The sequence below is a fragment of the Macadamia integrifolia genome, chromosome 12, assembly GCF_013358625.1.
Source record: "Macadamia integrifolia cultivar HAES 741 chromosome 12, SCU_Mint_v3, whole genome shotgun sequence".
Taxonomy (NCBI): Eukaryota; Viridiplantae; Streptophyta; class Magnoliopsida; order Proteales; family Proteaceae; genus Macadamia; species Macadamia integrifolia.
The window spans coordinates 20,757,154-20,774,389 of record NC_056568.1 but is presented as its reverse complement, the minus strand read 5'-3'; the positions used below and the strand labels follow the sequence as shown (position 1 = coordinate 20,774,389).

General features: G+C 41.3%; 1 protein-coding gene across 2 annotated transcripts in view; it reads right to left on the bottom strand.

Annotated features, from left to right (window-relative positions):
* The window catches only part of LOC122058263 (bifunctional aspartokinase/homoserine dehydrogenase 1), a 55,770-nt gene that overhangs the window by 22,706 nt on the left and 15,828 nt on the right, over positions 1–17,236 (bottom strand). For both annotated transcript variants that reach the window (XM_042620872.1, XM_042620873.1), the window contains one exon: positions 2,309–2,349. In XM_042620872.1, the coding sequence (XP_042476806.1) occupies positions 2,309–2,349 (41 nt within the window). The remainder of the gene's footprint in view (positions 1–2,308; positions 2,350–17,236) is intronic.

The window sequence follows — 17,236 nt, the reverse complement described above, 5'->3', positions numbered from 1 at the left end:
GACGTATGGAATTGACTACCAGGAGACATTTGCACTGGTTGACAAACTTACTTCTGTGCGAGTATTCCTCTCATGTGCTATAAATCTGGGATGGGGTCTCCAACAACTTGATGTAAAGAATGCTTACCTCCATGGAGAGTTCGATGAGGAAGTGTATATTGATATTCCACCAGGATTTTCTAGTGAGGGAACTTAGGGAAGGTCTATAAATTGAAGCATGCTCTATGGATTGAAGTAGTCACCTGGAGCATGGTTTGGGAAATTTCACAAGGCAATGACCTCTGTGGGGTATAAGAGAGTAATGTTGACCACACATTGTTCATAAAAAGGTCTGGTGATAGAATTACTATGCTCATTCTCTATGTGGATGACATTGTGGTAACAGAAAATGATAGTCTTGAGATTGGTCGCCTCAAGGGCTTTCTTGGCCGAGAGTTTGAAAAAAAGGATCTTGGAACACAATGGTACATTCTTGGGATTGAAGTTGCCCGGTCTTCCAAAGGCATCTTTCTTTCTCAGATGAAGTACATCCTTAATCTGTTGTCTAAGATTGGTTTATTTGGTTGTCATCCTTCTGATACTCCTATGGAGGCTAGTACCAGGCTCAAGGATAAAGAGGGTGAACCTGTTAACAAAGGCCATTAGCAACATTTGGTATAAAAACTGATCTATCTCTCCCATACACAGCCTAATATTCTTGTGGCTATAAGTTTGGTGAGTCAGTTTATGCATGATCTTGATTCGTCCCATATAGAGGCAGTTTTGCGTATCTTGAGATACTTGAAGTCAGCTCCAGGAAAAGGGATCTTTTTATCTCCTTATGATCATCTTAGAGTTGAAGCCTATATAGATGTTGATTGGGTTGGTTCACTTGAAAGAAAATCCATCTCAGGTTATTGTACCTTCATAGGTGGGAATCTTGTCACTTGACGCAGCAAGAAGTAGAATGTGGTAGCTAGATCCAGTGCTAAAGCAGAGTTTCGTGCTATGGCACAAGGGATTTGTGAGTTGTTGTAGTTACATACACTATTGGATGATATTGGTGTACCTATTCGTCTTCCAATGATGCTCTACTGTGATAACAAGGCTACTATTAGTATCGCTCATAATCTAGTACAACATGACCATACCAAACATGTGGAGATCAACAAACATTTCATCAAAGATAAGTTGGATGTTGGTTTCATTTGTGTTCCCTTTGTGAAGTCTGGTGATCAATTAGCTGATGTGTTCACTAAGGGGTTAGCAGAAAAGGTGTTTCACCCTTGTTTAGTCAAGTTGGGCATATGTGATATCAATGCACCAACTTGAGGGGGAGTGTTAAAATATGTAATTAAGTGCCACAAGGGAACTATTGCCTTTTCAGCCTTCCGGCTTCCACCGACCCTAATTAATAAGGGTTGGCTGAAGGGGGGGCATACTTGTAATTTTTGGCTTCTTTTTCTTATTATAAATAAAGGGCTTGTGTGGTCTAATTGATCATTCAAGCATTCTAGCCTAGTCATGCTGTTACTAATTCCATTACTTGAAAACATGCCCATGAAATTCCCCTGAAATAATTGAAACTTCCAATAAAAATGTATCAATCAAAATCAAAATTTGAACCTGAATAGGTCAGAAGGAGAGTCCCCAAATTAAGCACCAATAAATAAACAGGAAAATGAATTCCAAGTAGGATAATTTTTATGATACAACACCACCCAACCGTATAATTACAACTATTTGTAGCTTGAACCGTTAGCCATGTACTTCTGGCTCTGGCCAGTCAAAACAAACATCTACTTCAGAGCCATTGACCTGCAACTGTTGACCATTTTGCTGCACATAACATGCATCACTTTACATTGGATGATCTTATTAATGGTCTATTCTATAATTACGTGAGATATATAATTCATGAAGTGGCTGATTTTCCCGGCATAGCGATGCCTGGTCCGACTTAGGTAAAGCTTTTTGTGGGTGGTAAGATTTTGTGCTTGGCCGGCATTTGTTTGAATTTGGATTAGCTTACTCCCTAAAGGAACTTACAGACTTTGATCAGTAGGCTTTTGGAATGATTCTTCTCATCTCTAGGGAATTGAAAGTACATATGTAGTGTCATAAACGTACATTGACTATCCTTTTCGTACTTGGAGCAGGTTCCCCACTCTGCACAGTAGGACGCTCCCATACACAGCAACAAATTTTATTCAGGGTAAAATGCAATTAACTTGTTTGTAGAAGCATGTAGATCAACAAGGACCTTCAACTGGCTCAGCATAGGTAGATTTTACTTTGATTAGTGAATATAAGTTAGGTACATACAAACCTTTCTCGCAACATCCATTCCACCAAGGTCATCACGTGGATCTATGAAAAGGGAAGGACAAACAGTAAATAAAAACTATATTCCATAAAGACCAGAAGCAGGATTTTTCAACATGTTGGAACTATGAAATAATAGTGCAGAATAAATAAGTAGATCAAATTAGGATAAATACAACATGAAATATACCAATAACAAACTCTGAAAACCCAATTACAACGTGAACATGCATTTGGTAAAGACCAAGACAGATGTGTATCTCATCCTACTGGAGCAATATAGTCCAAAGGTCTATTTTTACTCCAGAAGACCAAGATACTGACAGCTGGTCTGGGCCCCGGGGGCAGCCACCCAGGCAGGAGACAAGGATGGCTTTGTGTTCATGGCTAGGTGATGTAGGAATGGAAACAATTTAGGGGATTTTTTTATTTCTTGTATTTCAATTATGGTAATCATTAGATAATAGATAATGGGTTATTTAGTTGTTCAGATTTGATGGCTTAATGGGCTTAAATACTGGCTCTTGTTGATACAGAACCAGAGTTTGAAAACCCTGTTCGGTTCGCTTATGGGCCCACCCGAATGAGAGAATTCAATAATTAAGATGTACTGGCAGTTTGGTAGTTATTCCAATGTTCACAAGTGCTTAGTCTCACAATAAACACTCCAATAATGACTACAATGGCAGTATTGTAATAAAACAGAAGTTCCAAAAGGATGGTGGCAGTTTCGTAATTATAAAAGTTTAACCATAAGAGACTACACCAAGTATGTAATAAGGCAACGTATGAGTGACAGTGGTAACTTGGGAATGATGAGCAAAATATGGATATGAGTTGATAATGAAAGAAGAGAAGGGTAAATAGGAATAAGGGTTGAAAGGTTTTAATTACCAAATAAGGATTGGTTGTCTTCAACCTTCAGCACTAACAGGAGGCGGAGAAACCAGCTTCGACCAAGTGGGATCTCACCTTCAATAATCCTCAGCTAAGTCTAAAATTCCAGGCAGAGGTTCAAAATCTAACAGCCTCAGGATTCCGATGGATTGACGACTTAAGACAGCACTTGAAAGAGAACCGTGGCCCTTGCAGACTAGATCTGGCGGTAACAGAACCAGCAAGTTGCAGGTCTGTAGTTCACTACAATAAGGCTATCCAGGACCTAATATTCCAGATTTCAGATCGCCTTCGAAGGGGCTGTCTTCATTCCAGGTTTCAAGTAGCACTTTAGAGGAAGGTAAGAGTTTGGTTCAGGTCTGGTTAGTTGTAATCGTGGAAACATGAGATGGGGAGTGAGTTCCAGATGCTCATGTAAGAAAGGAACCAGAAGAAAAGAAGAAGAGTCGCAAGTAGAAGAAAGAGGGTAGGGAAATAGCAACACTCCACAGCCACGCAAGCTCTCAAAATCTATTCCACTCAAACTTCATCAAAACAATTGATTGAAACTACTTGAAAGGAAACTACTCTAAAATTAGAAACTAACTAATTCCAGAAGAAAACCCTACGTATCTACTTCTAAAACAAAGAGTCAAATATACTAAGATTTCTTCCCTAAACATCAACTACCAACCCTTGCCAGTCCATAAACCCAGTTTGGGGTGGTTGCGTCTTGTCTTAGGCCTCCATAGTGGGTCGATTCGATCCAACCAAGCCAAGGCATCTAAATCAACTCGCCTCCTTTGATCATAACCAAACTCTGGCGAGTTCAAATGAGATCCAAGAATGCTATCGGAGTCATTGCCCTTGAGGAGAAAAGTACCAGCTGTCCTCTTGAGTTTGAGAGGTGGAAGATCCTTCGCCAGAAGAAACTTCATCTCAAGTCCACCATGCTGAAAGGAGTATGTATTCTCATAACCACAGTGCTTGGCTTTCTTCTCGAACAACCATGGGCCCCCCAGAAGAATGTGGCAAACTTTTAGAGGGAGAACGTCGCATTGCATTTGATCAATCAATCCGCCAATGGAATATGTGAGCAAACACCTTTCATTAATTTTCAGATTATTGTTATTCACCCACCAAACCTTGTAGGGATTCGGATGAGGCTCTGTCTTTAAACCCAACTTGCGAACAACATATTCAGTGATGACATTGGTGCAACTACCGGGGTCGATCACCATATTACACAAGCTATCATTGCATCACACCCTAGTCTGAAAGATACTACTATGATGCCAATCGTCCTCCTCGGGAACGTTATGTGCAGTCAAAAGATGACAGATGACATAGAACGGTTAACGCTCGCCATCACTGTCACCATCATTAATCTCACTAAGCTCACAATCACATTTAGCCTCTAGATTTACGGTACCTATTTTCAGTTGCTCTTCTGGTAAGGGTATAAAATTGTCCTTGTTGATGTACGCTAACAACCGGATAGGAAATTGATTAGCCCGATGCCCGTACCCCCTGCATGTGAAGCACTGAATAGCCTCCTTCGGAAATACTGAGTTCCTATCATAACCATGCCGAGGTGGGGAGTAAGGTTTGTCTGAACCACGGCGAGGAAGGGAGTATGGACGAACCGGTTATGTAGGTATTGTAGACGAACCACTAGCCTATGGTCTATTAACCAAAACCGATTTCTCTTAAGGAGAACACTATTATGGACGTGAGCCATGCCCTTTAAAATATGTGTCGAGAAAAGTCCTCCGAGTGTAAGGCCTCTTTAGACTTTCCTCAACCTGATAGGCCACCTGAATTGCTTCCTCTATGGTAAAAAATTTACTGGCAGCCAGTGTAGCACTAATCTATGGATGTGAGCCATTGTAGAACTGTGCCACCAAGACTTCCTCATCCCACTCAAAGTCAGATCGAGTGGCTAAGTAGTAGAATCTGTTCACAAACTCCTCAAATAGCAAATTATCATGTCTCAACTGCACAAATTTAAGGTGTATACAATGATTGCAATCAGTTGGTTGGAATCTTCGGTCCACCGCACCTCGCATCCTAGCCCATATAGTAACTTGCCCAAGACCTCAAGTCTGGTTTTGTTGTTGGTGTTTTATCCACCAAACCGAGTTGTGCCTTCCAATTTTCCCTCTGCAAATTTCAACTCTTTGGCTTCTGTCAAGTTATACCATATGAAGAAAATCTCCAAACTGTGAACCCAGTCAAGGTACTGCTCTAGGTTGTGGTCCCTATAAAAATCAAGGGCGTCCAATCTCATTACCTGGTCTGCTCCGTCATCAGACCATCCAGCCCCATATGATGGTGGTGGTGGTGGTGGTGGTGGTGGTGGTGGGAGAACGTGTGGCAATGGGTATGGGGTGACGTGTAGCAGGCCTTGTAGGACTGAGTTAGAAAAATCCTCAGATAGCATGGGGCTCTTTCTTTTCTCAGAAGCCATCAACCTATCAATGGACGCCTGCAAAGAAGTCATCACAATCAGCAGAGAAGTGACATTGTTATTGAGCGTGTTGACACTTCCCTCTAAAGTAGTCACCCGTTCAGTGAGATTGGCAATAGCTATGTTAGTTTCCTCTTCATATGAACCAATCTATTGAAGAAGATCATTGTTACTCCCCATTGTTGTAGGAATTTTCGGCTCTGATACCAAGTTGATGCGGAACCAGGGTTCGAAAACCCTTTTTGGTTCACTTGTGGGCTCACCCAAATGAGAGAACTCAATAATTAAGATGTATTGGTAGTTTGGTAACTATTCCAACATTCACAAGTGCTTAGTCTCACAATAAACACTCCAATAATGACTACAATAGCAGTCTTGCAATAACATAGAAGTTCCAAAAGGATGGTGGTAGTTTCATAATTATAAAAGTTTAACCATAAGAGAATACACCAAGTATAGAACAAGGCAATGTATGAGTGACATGGGTAACTTGGGGATGATGAGAAAAATATGGATATGAGTTGATAATGAAAGAAGAGGAGGGTAAAATAACGGTAAGGGTTGAAGGGTTTTAATTACCAAATAAGGATTGGTTGTCTTCAACCTTCAGCACTAACAGGAGGTGGAGAAACCAACTTCGACTAGGTGGGATCTCACCTTCGATAATCCTCGGCTAAGCCTAAAATTCCAGGCGAAGGTTCGAAACCAAACAGCCTCAAGATTCCAATGGATCGATGCCTCAAGACAGCACTTGAAAGAGAGCAGTGGCCATTGCAAACCAGATCTGGTGGTAACAGAACCAGCAAGTTGCAGGACTGTAGTTCACTGCAATAAGGATATCCAGGGCCTAATATTTCAGATTTCAGATCGCCTTCAAAGGGGCTGTCTTAGTTCTAGGTTTCAAGTAGCACTTTGGAGGAAGGTAAGAGTATTGTTCAGGTCAGGTTAGTTTTAGGAATAGTGGAAACAGGGGATGGGGAGTGAGTTCCAGATGATCAAGTAAGAAAGGAACCAGAAGAAGAATCGCAAGTAGAAGAAAGAGGGTAGATAAATAGCAACACTCCACAGCCACGCAGGCTCTCAAAATTTATTCCACTGAAACTTGATACTCTAAATCTGAACTGCTCCATTGATTACATGTCTAATAAAAAGGAAAATCAAAAAAATTAATTGAAACGACTTGAAAGGAAACTACTCTAAAAATAGAAACTAACTAATTCCAAAAGAATCCCCTACCGTATCTACTTCTAAAATAAAGAGAATCAAATATATTAAGATTGCTTCCCTATTATCAACTACCAACCCTTGCCAATCCAAAAACCCGGTTGGGGTTGGTTGCGTCTTGGCTTAGGCCTCCATAGTGGGTCAATTTGATCCAGCTAAGCCCAGGCATCTACATCACTTGTAGTTAACACTACAATGCATAGTTGTCTGGGCATCATCAATGCATCACCTAGGCATCCAGGCTCTTTCTTGGATACAAGGTGACAACATGCCTTGTTGACACTTCACAATTTTACATTGATTTATGTTTATTGTTTTATTTTGATTAATATGCTTATATCATATCCTATGTTTTGTTTATTAAATGTTGGTTTTCTCATATTACACCATTACTAGAAAAATAATATCATATTGCATTGATATGGCTTGCATATTGTATATAAAATTACCCTTGCTATAATACATATAATCATAAACTGCATGCCTAGGGCAAATAAGTGATGCCTATGTGGGCAATTTGTCACCAAGCCACTCCAATGCCTTGAGTCACCTAACCGCCATGACAACTATGCTACAAAGGGGAAGAAAATTGTTCAAAACATGGAAGGTCGTTTATTTTATTTTCTTAGTAGTGCTTTTTTTTTTTTTTGGATGAATAAAACATTCATTAACCAAGAAGAGACGAAAACATATAAGAGAAGGAGAAATACAACAAAATCCACCCTCAAAGAGTGGTGGTCCTGATGACAGAGCTAGAAAGCTCCCAGGAAGCAACAATGTGACAATTTCATGGGGAAGGATTACAATGCGCATAGACATTAGAAATCTTGGACTTCACATCAAAGAAGATGGAGCTCCAAATCTTCCCAAGCGGCCTAGAGTTGGAGGTCCATTTTCTATGATTTCTTTCCATCCATATTTGGTTTAGAGTTGCACAGAAAGCAAGCTTGCCCACCGAATCACATATGATCTTCCCCCGAAACCTCATATCCACCCAGATCCACTTCCTTTGAAAGGGGAGGATACGCCTGCTAGAGGGCCAGCATTTGGACAGCACTGAATTCCAGATGGAGGCTGAGACTAAGCAATCAAAGAAGAGGTGATCAATGTCTTCTAGGTGGGCACTACAAAGATGGCACAAGGAGGGGGCTGGAATTCTTCTCTGAACGAGGAAAGCTTATGTGGGCGGGCAATTAGTGAAAATCCTCCAACCCGTAAAACTTTGGCGAGGGATGTGATGCTTGAACCAAATGAGTCTATGCCAAGGGGAGGAGGAGCCATAGGTTCTAACAAAGTTCCAAACCAACTTGGCACTGAAAATAACAGAGCTGGATGGATTCTAAAGAATGAAATCCTGATTCCTCTTAATAGTCCTGGGGAGGGTCGGCAAGGAGTTCCAACATCAGCAAGCTGGGAATCTTTGGGAGCTGGGGGAGACCAAGTACCAGAGGATAAAATATCTGCAACAAGAGCATGCTTTGGCAGTCTGGAGCTGTGTCTGACTTTGGCACTGATAATATGGGGAAGTACTCCCATACAATGCCAATGCTCAAGCCACAATAGAGTAGAGGATCCATCCACAATCTGAGAGGAGATAGCTGCGGAGGCAAGATACCTAAAAGAAAAATTTTGCACCGTACTCAAGAAGCATCCCAAGGAATTCGCACTGACCAGAAAGTGTTGAATCTGAGAATAGAAGAGTTTGCCCAATGAATTCAGATACTTTGTCTTTAGAAACCAGATTCCATATAAGTTTGAGGATCCCCGCAAAGTTGACATCCTTTATACATCTCAAACCCAATCCTCCATCAGATTTTGGACGGCAGATAGAAGCCCAGCTGATTGGTCTAAGAAATTTGGACCACTCGATTCCTTTCCAAAGGAAGGAAGCAAAGATGGATTCAAGCTTCGAGATGATGGATTTATGAAAACCATATATACTATACCAGTAGATGTAAGAGGCTTGAAGAACAAATCTAATAAGCTCCAACCGACCTGCATAGGGTAGCAATTTTCCTTTCCAATGTTGGAGACACTTTCCAATAAGATCCAGCATAGGGGTGCAATGATTGGCAGTGAGCCTTGCAGGGATCAGGGGAAAACCAGTCATCTCCAGGAAAGAAGCCTTAACATTGTTAGAGACTCCAGCCATGAAGATAAGGGATTGCTAGGATTGATGTGAAAACCCGACATGGAAGCAAACTGATTCAGGCAACTCATAATAGACTCCAAGGACGATGCATCAGCCCTAGAGAAGATCATTAGATCGTCAGCAAAAGCCAGGAGAATGATCTTGACAGCCTTACACTTGGGGATAGCGGAGACGAGATGCTGGTCAGTAGCAATTTGCATAGTTCTGGATAGGACATCCATAGCTAGACAAAAAATATAAGGAGACAGGGGACAACCCTGAAGAATTCCCACAGAGGAGAAGTACCCAATTGGGCTGCCATTCACTAAAACCGAGAAGCGAGGGGGAGGCAATGCATTGGTGAATCCAATTAGAGAACACAGGAGGGAAACCCATCTTGAAAGAATGAAGTCCCATCTTATGGAATTAAAAGCCTTGTGAATGTCAATCTTCAAGAGGACAGCCAGAGAGTGAGATCTCCTATCAAATCATGTAACAATCTTGTGACAAAAAAGGATGTTGTCCCCGATACTCCTGCTCGGGATAAAAGTCGATTGCTTGTCACTAACCAGGGAATCAACCACAAGGCTTAAGCTTGTTGGTAAGGATCTTGGCAATAAACTTATACATGAGGTAGCATAGAGAGATTGGCCGGAAGTCATTCATAGTGTCAGCTCCCTCTTTCTTGGGAATGAGGCAGAGGAAGTTGTGGCTGATCCCTTTGATCTGGCTGGGGTTGAAGAAGACACTCTTGATAGCCTTAATCAAATCCTCTTTGAAAAGATCCCAAGGGGAAGTAAAGAAGCCCACGTTGAAGCCATCAAGGCCAGGAGTTATACTTGCTTTATGGGAGAGAATCAAGGATTAAAGTATCGGTATCGGTCTCCGTATCGGCCAGCCAAAATTAAGATACGTATAGGAGGGTATCGTATCATATCGGAGATACGCTAAAGATAAGTACATAAATGGAAAGGAAACACTTTTTTATATACTTTTGCATAAAAAAAATAGTTAAAAAAGCTATATATAACATGAATTATGCATAAACACTAAATTAAGAGTATCGCACTAAGAATCCAAGGTTTGTAGTTGTCCTATAAATGTAAAATCCTTATTCCCAACCTTGATTTCCACTTTAGATAGAGAGAAAGCAGCAACTTTGGAACAAAACCCCTAAAAAAATAGTGTTTTCTGAAAAATGATCCATCTTGGCCATTATATGACTGTACCGCACCGTATCAGTACGTATTGTACCGTATCAGTCGATATATACCAATACATACCGATACACACTAATATGTACCGATACATACCGAAACGTACATTTCACCTCGATTTTTTATTTTTCATAGAGTATCGGCATGTATCGGTGCATATTGTATCAGTATGTATCGGTGGTGTATCGATGAGCACCGATATGTATCGTAGGATACATATCAATACAAAAGGATTTTAAAAATTCATGCATTGTATCGGTAGTATCGTATCGGTAAGGGCCGATACGATACAATACGTACCGATATTTTAAACCATAGAGAGAATAGCACCCGAAATTTCCTCATAAGGGATGGCCATAAGCAAATTGTTCAAGTTCTCCTGGATGAATTTTTTAATGATGCCAACAGGAATAGGGCAGGCTGGAAAGGGATCTAAATAGAAGAGCTTCCTGAAGTAGTCAACAGCTACCTCCTTGATCTCATCCACTTTGAAGACTTGAGTGCCATCTAAGGTGGTAAGCTTTGGGATGGAGTTGAAGTTATTTCTAACTTTTAGAAAGCGATGGAAGTAGGCTGAGTCTGAGTCACCCAATTCCAACCAATTAATCCTGGACTTTTGCTTTAAAAAGCTTTCCTCTTGGGCAAGCAGGAAGGAGATATTTTCTTATTCAATCTTCTCAAGATCAACCTGAATCTAAATGGAGGTGAGCTTGTTCCTGCAATCCTTAACAAGAGAAGAGATATTGCCGAAGGAGTTAGTATTCTAGGCTTTGAGGACTTCTTTCACATTTCGGAGCTTTCTGGCCAAATCAATAAGGGGGTAGAGAAGCCATTGACAGGCTTGATCCAAGCTTCCTTGGTAATGGAAGGGTAGTCAAGGTGGGAAGACCACATATCGAAAAATTTAAAAGGCTTAGGCAAAAGGAGGTGTAGGGATGAACTAGGAGGGGAATGGGACCATGGACAGAAATGTCTGGGGGCTCAAAAGAAGCATGGGAAGAAGGGAAGGCTGAAAGACAAGCTTCATTCACCATAACTCTATCCAATTTGCAAGCAATGCGGGAGTCGCCCGATCTTTTATTATTCCAAGAGAATTTGATGCCAGACCATCTGAGGTCATCCACAGCAATATCATTGATACACTCATTAAAAACATCAAGGTTGGCAGCATTTAGGGAACCCCCACCTTGTTTTTTATGGCTGAACCTCACATTGTTGAAATCCCCACAAATCCCCCAAGGTCTGATCCAATTTGACCGGCAATAAGGCAAAGATCATTCCATAAATTTTCTCCATCAGCCATACGATTGGAGGCATAGATGACAGTGAGAATAAAGGAGTAGTTGCAGGCAGAATCCGAGATATGAAGATGGAGAAACTGGTGGAAAGAAGAAGATACAGTTACAACAATCTCGGAAGGATCCCAAAGGAAGCAAATATGGCCATTCGGGTGGTGGGAGTGATTGGTGATGAAGGTCCAACCCGGAGCAATGGAGGGAATGATTCGGCCAACAGAAGCAGCTTTCACATGCGTTTCAAGCAAGCAACAGAAGGAAGGACGGAGGTCTCACAAAAGCAGGCGGACAACAACATGCTTTTGGGGAGAATTTAAGTCCCGGAGGTTCCAAATAAGGCCTTGGGACATCTGTATAGGTTTGGAAGGGTAACTGCTGCTCCTGGGAAGAGGAACAGGGCAAACTTGAGGGAGGGCGAGACCTATTCTGCCGCTAGTAGGAGCGGGGAGGAGAGAAGATGACAGGTTGGTCCAGAATAGACGAAAGGGTGGACTTAGGCTTGGTCGCGACTCTGCAGGAATTTCTGGTTTTTGCAGTAGATGACTTAGGCTTGGTCTTAGCAGAAGCGACAGGCAAGGAAGGCGACAGGGTCAAAGTGGTTTGGTGCCTCAAACCCAAACCCGAAAGGGCATGGGCCGCCAAAGAGACAAGGGGAGGAGGATTATTCTAATGGCAGTGGGCTTGTGGAATGATGGGAGGCCCAGAAGGAGGTAATTCAAACAGGGCTGGGTCCAAGATAGAAGAGTTGGGTGGGCCTGCAGCAACAAGGTTCAAAGAGATGAGAGGGCCAGCAACACAATGGTTAGAATGAGATGGGTTCTCTAAAGGAATGCAAAAGGTGTTAGAAGGGGGACCCACCTTAGTCTCAAAATCCGAAGGGATAAGACCAAGGCTCGCATGCTCAGATGCAGAAGAGGTAAGGGCCAAAGAAGGAGCCGACAGTTCCGCAACAGGCAGCAAAGTTCCAGTCGAGGAAGCTCAAAAAGGGGAAGGGGATCTCATGCCAGAGGAGGAAGAACTGCAATCAGAGTCCGAGGATTCATCTCCCGAGGAGGGATCAGTAGTTGAAGAAGAAACAGAATTGCCATCCGAAAGCTACTCAGAGAGAGGAGCAGAGGGGTCACCATCAGACCTTCAAACAGGAGGGACGTTGTCCTTAGCACACTCCACAGAAGTCACCAGGATTGAGAACATGTTTTGACCAATGGGTAAACACTCATTAGTAACCGACGGGTCCTTCGTAGAGATTTCAGGCTCTCGCCGGTGAAGAATCTGTCTTTTGGTAGCTTTTTTATCTCTTACCGAGCGAAAAGGAGGGGGTCTCTCGATCTCAAGCATCAGTGATCTATCTCTGGAGAGAAAAAAGCTGATAGGATCATTCGCCTCAAAACCCTGAAGATTCGACTCAGAGTTCTTCAGGGAGCAGGCAGATGTATCATGTCCAAAGACGTTGCAAATAAGGCACTGCTGGGGTTTCCATTCATATCGCATGGCTTGCTGGAAGCAGAATCATAGCCATCCTGGACCAAGATGGAGGGGAGAGCCGCAACAACAGAAACTTCAACACAGATTCACGCGTAGGCCAGCCTATCTTTGCGATTGGTCCTGGCATCGGAGCAAATAGGAGTTCTAAGAATTGAGCTAAAGATGCTTAGACCATCAAGAACCAAAAGTGAAGAGGGAGGCTGGGTAAAGAGATCCAGATAGGGATGATGGAGAAGTCCACATGGTTTAGGCGGAGCTGCCTATGCCAAGGCCGGAGAAAAATTGGTTTGCACCCAACAAGCCAAGGTCTACCTTCCAAGCATGGTTCGAAATCTTGACGAAATTTCAAAATTTCGGTCTCTTTTTTTTTTTTACTAAAACGAAATAATATACGAAATGAGATGTATGCAAAGTTTCAGTCAAAATTTTGGTATTTCGACTGAAATTTCGGTACCGTTTCGGTGAGATTCACTCCATGTGTTATAAAAACCCCATTTCGTCGAGACAGTTGAAATTTCGACTCTATTTCGGCTATCTCGGTGATTTCAGTCCAAGGAGGCTATTGGAAGGGAAAACACTCCTTCCATCCTTTAATTAGCCACATCATCACACTCTTTGACTTCTATTGGACTCCTACAAGAAGATCTATACATTCAAAGCCTAAAGAAGGTAAAGTTCTTTCCCTAAAACCATTTTTTTCTGAAATAGTACATAAATACTTGTTGGATGCTTGTAGATTTTTTATATGTTAGACATTAGAGGCCGATCTATGACCTCAAGGAGTCAAAATTTTTTTTTTTGTACATTAATATTTTTATGATAAATATTGCTTTGATGGTCGTCAACAATATATATGTTAGTCACCAATGGCTGTTCTATGCCTCCATCGGAGTGAAAAAAAATTTCCAGCCGGTAATTATTTATTTTAATTTTTGAAAAATATGAAAAATAGATTAATAATTAAAAGATAATTTTAAAAAATAGGAAAAATTCTCTGTTTTGATTTTAAAAATAAAAGAAAAATAGGAGATTAATATTAATTTTGGAGCGTACTATATATTTGTTATGTTATAACATCTTTGATTTTGTTATATTATGTCATTAAAATATTTTCTAAAAATGATTAAAAAATAATTTTATGCAAGAATAAAATATAAGCAGATTCTATATACTTGTAAGTTAATAATGACATTCTTTTTTCTATGCATCAGCATCAGGGTGACATAAAATGGCTAGAGGAGGCGATGAGGAAGGCGGGAGAAGAGGGAGAGGAGGTGGGAGACAAGATCGTAGTTGTGATAGTGGAGAGATTGCATGGAAACATGGAGAGCCGATTAATGGTGATAAGAGGAATACAAAATGCAACTACTATCATAAGAGGTTTATGGGTGGTGGGACTACAAGACTTAAGCAACATCTGGTTGGAAATTCCTCAGATGTGGCTAAATGCAGAGAAGTGCCTAGTCAAATTGCCAAGGCTATAACTAAAGACATGAAGGGGGGGAGTAGGAGAAAAGTGGTAAACGATAAGCAAAGGATAGAGTTTGAGGAGGCACTACATGCTCCCGTGCATCGATATAATGATGATAGTGATGATGACAGCGATGACCCGGTGCATGTGCATAATGACATAGATTGATGGCAGGTGCAAGCATTGAGCTGATAGAGTCTTCATGAGGAGACGAAAAGGCGTAGACATGGAGGAGCTGGTCCATCTAGAGCAGGAGGTAATGGATCTTCACAGATCCCTTTGCCCTTTAGGATCACAGAGTACAAGGGCAGCTCCACCTCCACCTCCACCTTCACCTCCAATGGTTCCACCTCGTGTGAACCCCGTGCTACAATAGGATCCCCATGTGTACAGGAAAAATGGTAGTAAGCAACATAAGATAAAAGGGATGTGGGGAGACATGAAGGCTTATATTGGGGAGGCTGTGTCTAAGTGGATGTTATTTCATAGCATCCCAGCAAACGCCACCATAGGTCCCTATTACTAGCCAACGGTTGGTGCTGTGGCTGAGGTCAGTCCAAGGATAAAGGGGCCGACTGCATATGAGGTGATGAATGTATATTTTCCTAAGGAAAAGGCTGACTTGAAAGCATATATTAATGAGTTGAAAATGACGTGGCATGCATTTGTGGCACAGTCAGAGGAAAATGCACGTTGATTATTTCGTACTGAGAATGGAATCCAGCCAGGCCGTCATGGTTCTTTCCAATAGATAGTATCTACTACATAGTCATTATGAATTTATGATTACTGTTGTACTGTTATGTAAGTTACATGCTCAGTGTTTGACTTCAGTTGGGACTTATGGATTAGGGAGTCACTTAGTATACTACTCTAATACTCTAAATATTAGCTAATTAATGTTGATGTATGTTTGATCATGGCTTAAATGCATTATTTATTTATTTTACTATCATATTACATCTTGTTCTAGCAATGAAGTAGGCACAATTTTCAGAACAGTTCGACAATTGCTGCCAAAGAAAGTTACAACTCTAAAACAATATCATGTTCTAATATTTTTGCATTTTTATGTTCTTATCATGTTTATTAACCTTAAAATAGCCTATCCCCCAAATTTCAGGTCAAAATACCACTGTTTGACCACCGAAACAGCCAACCGAAACAAAAAAAAAAAACACTGTTTCAGCCGAAATCTCGCCGAAATTTCTGTATTTCGGTGGGTTGAGATTTCGAACCTTGCTTCCAAGCAACTCACACAGTCATTCTCATCAGAGAATTTAAACAAGAAAAATCCATGGTCCAAAAGGAAGGTATCCATAGTACCAACAGGACGCCATTGCTTAAGCAGGGAGGATTTAACCAGATGGAAGGTAGGGCGCTGGCCAAGAAAGTGTCCAATAAGAGAGCTCTTCCAGCAAGAGGCTTCGTATTCGAGTAATCCTTTCGGGAAAATGGCTATCACTAAGTCTCTCAGAATGGAAAAAGGGACAAAGTGGAGGGGGAGGCCTTCAGCAGGGATGGAGGTGGAGGGCTTGAAATGGGTGTTCCAGGGAATCCCCAAAGGGGGGGAGAGGGAGGGGAAACAGGAAGATTGGAAGAAGCAGGGTGGGCCAGACAAGGGGGGCCGACTCCTCGCCGGAGAGGGCAGCCATGGAGGCTGGCCAAGAAGGGGATTCAGGGAAGACGACATTGAGTAGTGCTTATGTTAAGTCCTAGGTTGATTGGGATTTATTTTAATGAGTTATGAGTTTGATTTGGATTACCTAATTCTAAAGCTTTGATTTGGCTTACCTAATTCTAAAGCATCTAGCCTTGTCCATGAATGGATGTAATTTTTTTACTTTTAAGGAATGTTATATTCATAGTTTTCAAGGTGCTAGCCAGGGCGCCATGTGAGGCCTTATTTTTCAAGGTGTGAGACAAAATGGGCTTAATTTAGGACCTTTCAGATTAAGTTACTGATATCCTGAGTCCCTGACCAAGATATGTTAATATTTAGTTTAGTGGTAATATATAAAGTATAAACTACAGAGGAGAGATGAAACATTCACCATTAAATCAATGAGCATTCCATGAGTTTTCCACTTTGAGCTTTCATGCTCTAACTCTGAACTATCATTTATCTAGAATGGTAAGTCTGATTTTCCTTCCTAATTTTGCAACCAGTTTGTGTGCTTGTTTTATAATCAGTACATCAACACTGATCAGAATTCTCAGTTATTTTGTGGTTCTGATATTCGTTGATTAATCCCTAATTTGATTTCTCAAAGTCCAGATCCTTTTCTAGGATTCACAGAATTGTTTTTGGTTACCTTGATTTCTAGGTTCTGTTTTATACCGTGAAATTTCACTATATTCTGAACCTAAATCATGGGGGACTATTATAAAGTTCACGTTCTGAAAATTGAGTTCGGCCAACACTAATTCTATTAGGGTTCAAGACATTATCCCAAGGATTGATATGCCTTTCCGGTCATGGTTTTTTTACTCCTGTTTGTTTGTTGTTTTAGGAGCACACCTGTGTTGGGACTTGCTGTCTGCTGTCATCCAACAACCATATCTGATTTTGAGTTCAGGATATTTTCTGTGAGGTATTAGCCTAGTAAAGAGAAAGAATAGAAGAATTATTCTTTTAATTGTTTTCTATAATTAATGAAAACAATGGGAAGTACAAGGTAGAATTAAAACGGCACCAAAGAGACTCAAGCAGAAGGCTATTACCCTACTACATCCCCCTATACATTTGAAACCCACCCCCCC